Genomic DNA, 13,099 nt, shown 5'->3' on the forward strand with positions numbered 1-13,099 from the left:
CATGTCTGAATTTGAATGGAAATGTGTATGTGTGAGAGGTACATTGATCAGACTAAGCCATTCAAAAATTATCTCTTTATTTCCCCCTGGTGGACAGTTAAAAGTACCTCACCTTGAGGGAGTCAACCTCAAAATAAAAAAAAAAAAAATCATTTAGAAATGGAAAATATCAAAATACATTGCCGTTGAGGCTATCAAAAACAGAGTATATACACAATGGAAATGCAGCCAATGCTACCCTGCAGTCAGAGAAGAAGCATACACAAACTCAAAGCTCAAATATGGTCATTAGTAATTTCATTATCTCTTTTTTTCCTCTCTCTCACACACACACAACCCCAATCATGCTCTCTTGTGGGACTTGCTATACTGTCCCTTACCACTCATTCTTATATATACACACACACTCATAAAACACATACACCCATTCATAAATGCACTTGTCCTGCCCAAAGTCTTTGCCCATGCTTTGCCCTTCCCTTCTCCACATCATATCTCACATAACCCCTCCCATTCAGCTGTCCTTCTCCAATGTGGCAGCGGTGGCCAGTGTGACGGTGGTGACTGGCTGTCCTGAGGCCGTTGCCAGGGCGACCGTGTTGACAGGTTGCCCAATGCCGTGCAGCTGCACCCGTGCCAGTTTCTTCTGCTCGCACTCCGTCACCAGGCTGTTGAGCTCAGCAGCACTGTAGCCAATCAGAGTTCTCAGGTCACAAACAAATTTGTAGACAAAGCGCTTGCCCTGCACTTTGCTGATCATGTCTCCGTCATAGTAATATCTGTGGGAGAGATGGATTCAGTTAGGATGTAGTGAGACATTAAGGATGTGCAGAGAGACAGTCATAAATTTGAGGGTGGAGCTTACATCTGCAGGCTATAACCCTCATGCTGCATAATGACAGATACAGTTCTATAGTATTTCATAACCTAAATTCACTGCAGCTACTGATTAAAGGCATTATGGCAAGCATGAAATCAGTAAACAGATAAAGATTGATCGCACAGACTGCATATCACCCCATTAAACTTAAACAACATAAAACGTACACTTAATGAACTTAAAAATAAACTTACGCAGCAAACTGACTACTAAACAAATTACTGACTCCAAGCAAGATAGATCAAAATGTTTGCCAAACATTTGCTACTTATACCCCTTATTAAGGTGAAAGAAAATTGTGTGCTTTGAATGATTTTCTACTCTTGCATGTTGTAGTTCTGGCAGCCTATGTTCCCCCCTGGGCTACATTTGCACTGTCACTACACTGGATGTGCCCAGACTTGATTTAACCATGTTGAAATAAAATACTGCCAAAACTCTATACCAAAAACAAGGTTTTAAACAAACCTGAGGGCCCTGCTGAGCTTCTCGTAATTCATGGTTGGTTTGTTCTTCCTCTGACCCCACTTCTGAGCCACCAGCTCTGGCTGGTTGAGTTTGAACTCGCCCTCCTCCCCAACCCAGGAAATGCAGTCCCTGGCATCCTTATCAGTCAGCAGCTCCAACAGGAACTGCCATAACTGAATTTGTCCATTATTACCTGAGAGGAGTGACACAAACAGTCATAATGCATAAAATGCATAAGATGTGAGAAGTGGTAGCTCAGTGGTTAAGACGTTGGCCTGCTGATTAGAAGGTTGCGAGTTCGAATCCCAGCACCACCAAGCTGCCACTGCTAGGCCCTTAACCCTCAACTGCTCAGTTGTATAAATGAGATGATTCTAAGTTGCTCTAGATGCTATAAATGTAAATGTAAATTATGTTCATGAAGGAAAAAAAAAAAAAGGCAAAGTTTTTTCATTAAATAAATGTTTTCAGTAGATAAAATGTGATCTGTGGTAACAAACATGACCACCAATCTACATAAATATAAAAAGCAATCCACGAGAGTTAACCATTTAACACAATTTTTAATTGTAAACATTTAAATCTAAACATTGTTAAGTGCAAGGTTTCCGACTGCCTGTTACCTGTACGGTTGCCAGGTGAACTGCGCTCCTCTCCGGAGATGCGTGGAGCTCGGGGCACTTTGTTATGCTTCTGCACCTTAATGGCTGTGGGTGGGGCCTGTTGTACAGGCGCAGGGATGATCTGCACAGCTGGAGGCCAAGTGAAAGAAGAGTGGAAATTTAGATGAAAGTGGTCAGGAGAGACCAAGCCTTCAATGAGCCACATAAAAATGCACTAAGTTAAATCACATAATCTAACTATATTATCTAACATAACTGTATATATTCTAACATACTGCTTACTGTTGCTTACTGTTGTATACTGTTTAAATTACTGTTGGCTGCATAACTGACCATATGTACAGATGAAACAAAACTCATTGTCCCAGCTTAAGTTGATCAGGGGCCACTGCATGTACTGTAAAAATGTCACAAAGGAGATACTTACGCTGGTCAATAGTGACTGTTGCTTCCTGTCCCTGCTCCTGACTTGCCAGAACATCTGCATCAAGCATGAAAAATACATATGAAATAAAATGTCACATCGCAGACACATTCAATCTTATACAGAAGAAATAGTGTACTTGAAGTAAAAAAAATAAAAAAAAAAATAATCAACTTATTACAATACTCACATAAAACACACATATGCACACACATGCAGGCATCAGATACTCACATTTGCGCAGCAGCTCCAGGTGGCTCCACAGGATCTCTCCATTGGGCACTCTCTGGAGAAACTCCTCTTGGCTGAACGCGCACAGCTGCCGACCCGGGATGTGGATGCCTCCCACTTCAATCTCCTCAATGTTGAACTCCTTCATCACCCACACTGCCCAGTGGATCACCTGATCTGCCGTCCATTGCACTGGGTCTGCCACAATTACAGAGCAATATTGTTATAATACAGTATTTGCAATTCAGTATGTCAGGTGCAGCAGACACTAAAATCATCGCTCTGTCCTTGACAAAAGGAGATTCCAAATGAAAGACAAATTTAATCCAAACTGAATGCAATCTTTCAATTTCTACAAACAAAATTAACAAAATGTAACAAGAGCAGCACTGTATTTATTTGAATAGCATTTATGAGCCTGTGCAATTGTACAGCAAAAACTCAAAAGCTACCATGAGTGTATTTATTGAATATAATTAATAATCATCTTAAAATGTGCAGTTTATTTCTATTTTGTGCTGCCCTGTTATTAGTTAATACTAGCCAGTTAGTTAGCACATTACAAAGTTTACCATTTGCACATGTGAAGAAACAAGCAGAAATACAACAAGAAATACATCTAATTTTATTTGTGGGATGGTAGAATAATACAGCAAAATATGGTCTTGGGGGCCTAGCACTCACCATAAGGAATACTGAGTCGGACCTGCTCCTTGCGATAGCCCTCGAGTGCGGCTGCCCATCGGGTCACCTGTTCCGAGGTCTCATCCGCAATGGCAGCTCGCTCCACTGCTATCACCTGACCATCCTCCACCAAGTGAGCCTCCTCCCCTGCAGCTGCGTCAGGATCTATCACCACCTCCACTGTCTCTACTGGCTTCACTATCTCTAGTATATTCAACTTCTCTTCACCTACAAGACATGTGAGCACAGCATTAGATTTTGCAAATACTATAATTATTCTCTTCTTGTAAAAACATGGGCAGGTATGACGCAGCTGTAAGCACATACCTGGTTTGGTGACGATCTGCACACTGAGCTGCACTGTGCCATCAGTCTTCACACCCTGGTCAAAAAGGCTGTGGTCAGGGTGCAGCTGCAGGAAACAAATCAAGGATGAGTTCAACTTACACTTTCATATACACACCTAGACTGATAAATGCAGTGGATATATAAAAACCCACATGGATGTCCTGCAGACAAATATCATATCCATCCAGAGCAATCTGTAGACGAGGCTCCAGCAACTTCTTCAGGTTCCCAACAGGCTCGTTGATATCAATGTCCTGAGTGATGAGATCACTTGCTGTGATGGTCTGTTCCTCTATCCTACAGAAACCACATGAATAAAGAGAACACTGAAGTCAAGTCAAGTAAAGGCAAGCAGCTTTATGGGCATTTCAACCATATACAGGTAGTACAGTACACAGTGAAATGAAAAAACGTTCCTCCAGGGCCATGGCACTACATAAAACGACAAAGAACTACATGAGAGTACACATTAATACATAAAGTACACGTACAAACAGCATAAGACAGCACAATAACTACTAAAACAGGACAACAGGCAGAGTAAGAGACAGTGCAGCGCCGACCAGTACACAGTCCTAGTGTGGAAGTGTCTGATATCACAGGTAGTGCAAAAGAATAACAACTTAATAAAAATGCTGTGAATGTAAACATATCATACTATGTCATAGTATTGAGCAGATGAAACACTGATTCATAAAATTCTGCAAAAGCAAGGACACATCTTCACAGCTGAAAGCAGGAGTTGAGAAAAAAAATGAGAACTCACCCTTCTTCTAAGCATTCTTGTTTTTCTTGTCCATCAATCTCAATCTCAATCATCTCCTCAGCCTCCCTTTTTGACATTCTACCAGTGATATTCAGCCACTTTCAAACCAAAACAACAGAATTAAGTCATTTTTGATCATAAAGAAAAAAAACAGTCAAAGATAATACTTCAGAAAAAACTTTTTACAATGTAGTGTTATGTTTAAAGTAGCTATTTTTTTTTAGATAATATGCATGCCAGGAATGCCTTTGTGACCTTGTTTTAGGAAGCAGACAGACGTGTCAGTGGTGCTCACTTAAGTTCCTCTAAACATGGCTTATTGTGAGACTCCATGGAGGGAGCGGAGAGGAGGAGACTGCTGAACCACCGAGGCGCCTCTCTGAACCCCTCCAACTCTCACGCAAAACCGAGGCCTGGCCACTGACTAGGCCCATCACGATTATTTACCATCTAACTGACATATACATGCCATAATAAACACTCATAGAGCAGCAGAAAAGTCTGATCAGCGGTGCTTGTTATTATTCAGTAGCTTAGCACTGTTAGAAAGCGACGATTTGAAGCGCGAGGACGCGCGAGTACATGCAAACGTAGTTGCCATATTGGAGTCGTTTTGAGTTTCAAAATATAACAGTAAAATTATGTAAACGGTGACTTTTGAAAACTTTTGAAACTTTTAAACGATCGCCACACATCGCACTTTTGATTCTGGAAAGTTAGAACGGAAATGGAAGAAACGGAAACAAAACAACAGAAGGGCAATGTAAAAGCAGCCGGAAATCCTGGCGAAAAGTGCGCGGCGCTGTCAGACTTCCGAAAACGGGCTGAAGAAACGGGACGCCGCTGCGCTCCAAATTATCCCATTTATACGGAAAGTAAATGTAGTCTGGAGGTCAGGTAACAATATTTCAGTGTTCTACAATGCTGGATTAAGTACCTGGCCTTTGTTTACTGGTTAGCTTATCAGGACAACACGCTAACGAGAAACAGACACGCCTGGTAACTCTGCTAGCTAGCTGGCCACACGTATGACAATGTACAGCGAGGACTTTGCTACTTCACCAGCTGTGATTGCGCGTTAACAAGAACTTCGTTGCCGCGTATTTCGGTAACCTGAAGACCACAGTTACGTATTACACCATGCTGAATATATAATAGCTACTTCACCTGGCATGAAGTCACTTAAGGAGTAGCTACGTGGGTCGTCCCCATCCACTGTTAGCACAGCAGCTAGGTGGTTAGCTAGTGTGAATGGTAAACTCTCATAATGCTAACTAGCATTAGCTAATAGTGGAATTTCAACAAAAAGCGGGAAACACAGCACAGGCCAGAATTAATAACATAACAGTACACATTTAGACGATTAGTTTTTACATAAATGCACGTTTTAACTGAAGAAATATAAACGAGTTGCATTATACTTTACCTCTTGTTGGGAATGATAAGTGTTGTAGCTTTTTAGAGTTTTTTTTTTTTTTTTTTTTTTTTTTCAGGACTTGGGTTGTAAGCGGCTAGCTTAGTGTGTGCTAACTTCACTAAATGTTGATGCTAGTTGTTGGTGAGCAGCGCGCTGGGGGCGGGGATGTGGAGGAGGCCTGAGCCGGCCTGTGGGAGCCCTCAGCTCAACAACCGGCTTTATTTCAAATAAAACTGACTCAGCAGCGTTTACTGGCCATGTACGCTGAACTGACGCGTTTTTACATACACGTTTCACACTCTTTACACGACTGGAAAGTTTGTTTTCTTTAATCTGTCATGTCTGTTAAAGTTCACCAGAACTGTTTATTTGACACTTTTACAATGAATGCATGCAGATTAATACGTAGCTTAATGCTTTTTAACTGCCCAGTAACATGGTTAGTAACTAACATGGTTTTTGGAAAAGCCTTCCACTTTTATCCTCATTAAAGCTACTAGGATCTCATATCTATGAATAATGCATTTAGGAAACGCCCCCCAAAAGCCTAGCATCACTAGCATTAGCTATCAGTCTGGCTAAATAACTACTAAACGACTAGTTTTAAACCGATTAAATTTGCATTGCCATATTGTAAGACGTTTATTTAAAAGTACAGACCTATCAACATACTTCAATAACAATCAAAACTATTTTATTCATCACTGTAACATTAGGAAAGTTAGCAACCTTTTAACAACCTAGTTTCTGAGTATCATCATTTTAATCTTAAACGCCCAAAACATGAACATTTTACTGACCTCACTGAGCTCAAATATCATCCTCTGCAAATCAGTGTTTTACTGATGTGTTTAGAAATTTGCTGTTTTAAACAAATCATAACTTCATCCTGTAAACATGTTTGACCCAAACATCTGTATAATAACACAATACAATAATCCAAGAAGAGTCGTTTAAAAATCATGTTTTTACTTCAGGGGTGTTTTATAAACACAGAATTTTCATCTGCTGGAAATTGTGCCTAATGAATAAAATCAGTTTAACATCCAGTTTTGGTGTGCTTTTTTCCTTATTTTATTTGAACTGATCAGTCATCCATGCAAAAGATTTTGAAACTGTTACTCACCCACTTCCTTTTCCACACACAATATTGCAACAGTATAAAACAACTGCTTTTTTCTCAGACTGTAAAAACACCACTAAGAATAAAAAAACACTTCCTGCACATAAACTTCATAACTGTAGCACATAATCATGTTGACTTGTCCACAGTGAAAGTGTAAAAACTGTATGTCATGTGTGATAGCTCCTGCTAGGCCTGCAGTGATAAAACCTTCCCACTAGGGGGACTTGCAGCTTGTCTGTGCCCATTTATCAGGGAAGTCACATGTATTATTGTCAATGTCCAAAAGCTGGAGATATTTTATTAGGGAATCTCGGTTCCTGATCATAGTGGATGTAGTAGACTGGTCCAGTGCCATCATCCAGCTCTGAGTGTATAAAGAGGTAAAGCAGGTTGAAGATCCAGGAATCAGCATGGTGGTGCATTGCCTGTGCACTGAGCTGGCAGTTCATCAGTTTCTAGATGTGTATACCTAATAAACTGGCAATCCATTGCTTATAAGCATACACCAGCACCCAATACATCTTGGAGACACCTTTTTTATATCACAAAGGACTCTGTGTGCTTGTAGTGTTTAGGCTGAGAAGAGAAAGCAAGATCAGTATATGTGATCAGCAAGAAGAACTTAAGTAAAATTAGATTCAATCACAAAGACATGAGCAAGACATTAGCATTTAGGGCCTAGGGCCATTTAAATATACGCAAACTTGCAACATATCTTTGTTTAGGATATATTTTGGAGGCCTCATTTTCCAAATAATTACTACGATTCCAGTTAGATTTTTGTCTTACTGTTTCATCAAGGGAAACACAATTAGGGGTAATTTCTAAAATGATTTCATTAATTCATGTCACTAAAATGAATTAAACTAAAATGAATTCTTTTGACAATTCTACAGTATTAGGGTTTAATTCAATCCAGGAAACCAAACCTTTGATTTTCAAAGTTGATTTTATTGATTGATTTTTCATTTTCTTTGATTTTACTGTCATTTCTTCTAAATCAAAGATCTTATGAAAGCAACAGAGGGTAACATGCCTCACCTGGTTCTGTTAATTTAGTAAGGTTTTGAATAGGTAGACAGCATTAGATGCTGCGTACTTACATCTGCTGGGGGGCTGTAGTTTGCCATGTTTCTAAAAAGTAATAAAATTATTATTATTATTATTATTATTATTATTACTACTGCTGTTATTATTACTATTACTATGAGTACTACCTTTTATGTTTTCCTCTTTTCCTTTCATCTGTTAAAAAATGGCAGAATGCAGAAGCAGTTAGAACAGATCACCAAGAAAAGACTAACAGCAACACAAGAAATCATTAAAAAACTCAATTGCATGTTTTTAACTGTAATATGATTTTGACAGAGGGAACACTCACTGTAGTAGCAGCAACAGTAGCCTCGCTGGCAGCATATACAAACAGCCAGAGAGCAGGAGAGCAATAAAAGAGCAGCACCCACTCCAACTGCTATTACTAATGACAGATTCAGCTCAACTGAAACAAACACACACACAGCATATGGCATTACTGGTATACATGGACACTCATGCTGAGCACCATGAATCATTATATAACTTACACTCAGTGACGTTCATATGTTGACCCACGCAGCTCTTTGGTGGCCCAATACTGTTAGAGGCCTCACAGCGGTATTGTCCTGCGTCAGATTTTGACAAGCTTTTAAATTTCTGATAAAACAGTTAAGGACAAAAGGAAGCCATTGTTAAGACTGAGATGAGTTACAAGTCAAGTCATCATAAAATAAATGTCAAAATCAATCAAGGTGCAAGCAGAAGTTGAGTGTCATGGGAACTAGAAATGAGCTTGTGTGTGTTTGGGTACATCCGTATAGCTAAGCACAATTGCACCTTTATACTACAAACATTAAACTGTTCTTTTTCAATTTCAGAACGTACCAGAGTGCCTGTTTTGTTGTCTACGCTGTAGTTAATGTCTGGGAGATGGGCTGCGCTCAGGGGCCTGTTGTCCTTGTACCAGCTGTAAGTGACAGGGGGGACAGTCAGCTTGTCCTCACAGTGCAGTGCCACTGCAGAGCCGCTCATTGCAGTCTCAGGCACGTGGCATGAAGGAACATGGGGAGGTACTGGTCATGGGACACATGCAGGGTTAGTCATTTTTATAGACTTCACTAAAGAGTCATTCAAAACTAAACAAAATACTACATTAGTATTAGTAGTAGGGAAAGTTAATTTTCAGCAGAACAAATAGGCTAAACACTTAAGGCACATAATATAAAGTCTTTATAATCTAGAGTGACATAAAATGAGAGAATAAGCCCACCAAGCACATTGAGGGAGACTGTGACCTCCCCAAGACGGATCTTGTCTCGGCGTGCAGTGACTTCACAGTGATAGATCCCTGAGTCTTTCTGATTAACACCATGCAGGGTCACTGTTGCTCCATCGATTGAAGCTCTGCCTTTAAACAAGCCTGATGAAAGTGATTAGGAAGTCAGTGCAGTCCAGACAAAACATCAGGTTATATGAGGTTATAAAACGTGAAGGGGAAAACTCAAGATCATTATCTGTTTATTAGACAATCTTGTTCTTAACTTAGGTTTTGTTAAAAGACAAAACAACAACCACATGTGCAAAAACTCACCTGTAAATTCACCGTCAAAATAAACATAGGAGACATCATGGCCTTTCTTTTTCCATTCTATCCGTGGGTTGGTCTCTTTTTCCGTCTGGAACTTACAGGAGAGAACAGCATCTATTTCCATCAGAAGAAATAAAGTGACATTAAAGCTTAGACAATACAAGGCCTAATGTTGGAACACTGACCCAACTCTACATAGTCAGTGTTGTTCATCAAAAAAAGCTTACTTACTTGTGTTCTCATGGACCTCCATTTCTGGGTTGCTGGTTGTCACAATTACTGAAATGGTGCCATGAACTGTGTGAGGAAAAAGAGGAATGCATAAGTACAGAAATATGTTGTCTGCACTGTGCAGAAATACTGTTAAAAATAGAAAGAGAAGGAAGAAGAACTTGACAGATGTGTATAGATTTCTCCTTCCTTGCTAATTATTTATTGTTAAATACTGAATTTGATTCCTAGATAGTCATTTAAAATTGTGTAGAAACAGTAGAACATAGACAGACATCCCCGGTCTATGGGGCAGTCGTGGCCTTGGGGCAGTCGTGGCCTAATGGATAGAGAGTCAGACTTGCAACCTGAAGGTGAACCTGAAGGTTGTGGGTTCGAGTCTCGGGTCCGGCAGGGATTGTAGGTGGGGGGAGTGAATGACCAGCGCTCTCTCCCACCCTCAATACCACGACTGAGGTGAGACCCTTGAGCAAGGCACCGAACCCCCAACTGCTCCCCGGGCGCCGCAGCAAAAAAAAGGCTGCCCACTGCTCCGGGTGTGTGTTCACGGTGTGTGTGTGTGTGTGTGTTCACTACTGTGTGTGTGCACTTGGATGGGTTAAATGCAGAGCACAAATTCCGAGTATGGGTCACCATACTTGGCCACAAGTCACTTCACCTAACCACACCATCGCCTTAAAGCATTCACCTACATAGCAGCTGATTGTGATTATTAATGCTCATTAAACTCCTGCTCTATCTGTTCATTGTTATTATAGCTACCATTTCTGACACTAGAAAGTATGACAGTAGACTACTTAGCAATAAGGGGAGAAACTACTATTTACTCCATGAATATATAACATTAGCCTACTGCCATACAACTCACATAAAATACAAGTGAACATACTTTCTCATGCTTGCTGTGTCCGTGCCAGGAACAGGGATGCACTGGAATGTATGTGTGTCTGATGGATGGTTTGGGACAGTGTGGTAGGAGGACTGCGTAAGCCTGACCAGATAACCCCTGTCCTCTCTCTTTCTCATTTTTATCAGGTTTAGAGCCCTGTCCATAATCTCAAAGTATGTGAACACTGAAAGTAAACTGGGAAAGAAAGAAACTGTATGGCTGTACGAAGTTGTAAAAGGAGCCTTCTTTTAGTGGAGACAAATATTCACTATGTAATTCAAATCTGAAGGGAAATTTTACTTTGTAAAAGTTATCAAATATTTTTTCAAATGATAAACACACTGTCTTATATAAAGAAGAAATGCATTTTGTTGGCTTTATACTTGTACTCTGCTCTGTGACAAAGTTGAATCTAAATCTAAACTATAAATCTTTTTGTAGATACATTATCTATAGAGTTAGGCAGGGGCATAAACAGTACTGAAGAGTCAGCATGCATAACACTGATAAGAAATGTGGAGGGCCTGTTGGCTACAGTCTGATCAGCCTCAGATTCGCTTCAGAGGGTCACACTAGCCCCATTCTCACCTCGTTCCAGTGCTCTCATACAGAAGGGTCTGTAGTGTTGCCCACAGCTGCAGTAAAAAGGCTAAAAGAACTTATTCTAATGGCCCAACGAACACTAGACAGAGGGACACTAAGGTTAAAAAGTTGTCCAAGAGAACAAAACATGTCCAGTGCATCAACCTGTCAAAATTCCAACATATAATTGTAACTGTTTACATGCTTCTGTCCATCCAAATGCAAACCACAATCTTAAACATCTGCATACTGTTATGACAGCTCACAGTCATGTCTCATATGATTTAGAACATCAGTTAGAAAAAAAAAAAAAAAGTCTAATGGTCTGAGTTAAGGTGGTTTAAACTGAAAAATTATTCAGAAACTCACCTTGTTAGTGATTCAGATTTTAATAAGAGAAGGAGCTGGTTCTTGTATATTTCGTGTTATGGTACCAAGGCTACTTCAGTCACAGCTCCTTTTGGCTTTTAAATGATTCTGAATAACTTCTAATCCGCTCTTTTATACGTGTGAACACGGTAATAAAACGAAGGATTTAACATTATACTCACTCAGCACCAAGGGCAGAAGGAAGAACACGAGCAGTCGCATCAGGGTCATCTTTAAACCTGCGGATTCAGCTACAGCGAGGAGTTTTCTGGACGCTGCACAAAAGAATGATGGCGATTCACGAAAGAACCGATTCATTTGAAACGACTCTTTTAAGACCATTCAGAAGCTCGAACAGAGTGATTTGTCAGTTTGCCTGTTTAAGAAAGATGGTGGACGAGCAGAACTTTAATTTGTAATATTCATTTTAAAGGCCTAGCATCACATTTATGGATTTTGTAGTGTATCCACATTTTATGTGTAACTATTATCACATAATCTATAAAATGAGTATGTACAGTGACTACTGATGTCATTGTTTATGGAAATATTATTACAAGCAGTATTATTGATTACATTTACGTCCATGTTTATTTGTTTAATATGGCCTAATAACATAACAAGCTTGTGTAAAATCAAGTCATTTAAAGGCAAGTTAAACATAAGAAAAGCAGTAATGTGCAATATTTACCTAAGTAGATTTGAAAGATGTCCTATACTGTTTTTCACTGAGCAAAAATACTTTTTTTACAGACAGACAGACATAGGCTACAAACATGAACACTGGACTCATAGTACAGAATACAATTTGTAAGTAAATAAAAGAAACATATACCACTTATATCTTTTTTTTTTTTTTGGCTAATAAAACACAAGGGTACTCAACCTCAATCCGACTATTTAGCCTAAGACTTTCACAAGCATGTAAACAACATAAATGAGGCAATAGCTCACGGATTTAATTTTATCATTCAATAATAGCTTTGGGTTTTTTGTTTTTTTTTTACAATCAGTAACTCTATTTTACAAAGTTTGCTTGTAAATCCAGAAAAACATCTTTATTTTTCGTTATAAACATGTCCATTGTCCACCTTTATCACAATATCACTTTCAAACCGCCTACACCTGGATGCCTTCAACTGGAAACGTAGCTTGTCTTCAGTAAAATATATTCAGTATTTACAGCAGAATATGTTTGGTATCATGGGTACCTAAGGCTAGAAGAGATGAGAATTAAGATAATATTTTTGGGATTTGATCTTCAGTATATATAAATATATTTGGGATTTTATACCATGCACCTGGACTTTTGCCACTGATGTGAGACTGTGCACTGTGCATTTTAAACCAGAGATGCTGTCCTTTATTGTTGCATTTCTCAGCTGTCAAGGTCAGCTGTCATCCCACAGTAGAATTTGTTTTGCAGAATTAGATCATG

General features: G+C 39.5%; 2 protein-coding genes across 6 annotated transcripts; both read right to left on the reverse strand.

Moving 5' to 3' along the window:
- Positions 1–60: 60 nt before the first annotated feature.
- Positions 61–6,287, reverse strand: gabpa (GA binding protein transcription factor subunit alpha). Of its 4 annotated transcripts, none has more exons than XM_026946328.3 (10): positions 5,851–6,287; positions 4,425–4,522; positions 3,811–3,955; positions 3,638–3,722; positions 3,311–3,538; positions 2,630–2,824; positions 2,399–2,452; positions 1,972–2,100; positions 1,349–1,541; positions 61–779 (listed from the first exon to the last, which is right to left on the reverse strand). In XM_026946328.3, the coding sequence occupies exons 2-10, from the start codon at positions 4,499–4,501 to the stop codon at positions 515–517; spliced, it is 1,371 nt and encodes a 456-aa protein (XP_026802129.2). In that variant the 5' UTR covers positions 4,502–4,522; positions 5,851–6,287; the 3' UTR covers positions 61–514. The 4 variants fall into 4 exon arrangements, with proteins under 4 accessions (XP_026802129.2, XP_026802138.2, XP_034160116.1 ...); XM_026946337.3 differs by lacking the exon at positions 5,851–6,287 and adding an exon at positions 5,592–5,830; XM_034304225.2 differs by lacking the exon at positions 5,851–6,287 and adding an exon at positions 5,362–5,572.
- Positions 6,288–6,518: 231 nt separating this feature from the next.
- Positions 6,519–12,013, reverse strand: jam2b (junctional adhesion molecule 2b). 2 transcript variants are annotated; one of them, XM_026912792.3, is made up of 10 exons: positions 11,844–12,005; positions 9,822–9,887; positions 9,594–9,704; positions 9,273–9,422; positions 8,888–9,075; positions 8,551–8,659; positions 8,349–8,465; positions 8,185–8,212; positions 8,071–8,101; positions 6,519–7,543 (listed from the first exon to the last, which is right to left on the reverse strand). In XM_026912792.3, the coding sequence occupies exons 1-10, from the start codon at positions 12,001–12,003 to the stop codon at positions 7,505–7,507; spliced, it is 999 nt and encodes a 332-aa protein (XP_026768593.3). In that variant the 5' UTR covers positions 12,004–12,005; the 3' UTR covers positions 6,519–7,504. The 2 variants fall into 2 exon arrangements, with proteins under 2 accessions (XP_026768593.3, XP_026768592.3); XM_026912791.3 differs by lacking the exon at positions 6,519–7,543 and having other exon boundaries at positions 7,556–8,101; positions 11,844–12,013.
- Positions 12,014–13,099: the final 1,086 nt, after the last annotated feature.

This window comes from Pangasianodon hypophthalmus, chromosome 5, assembly GCF_027358585.1.
Source record: "Pangasianodon hypophthalmus isolate fPanHyp1 chromosome 5, fPanHyp1.pri, whole genome shotgun sequence".
Taxonomy (NCBI): domain Eukaryota; kingdom Metazoa; phylum Chordata; class Actinopteri; order Siluriformes; family Pangasiidae; genus Pangasianodon; species Pangasianodon hypophthalmus.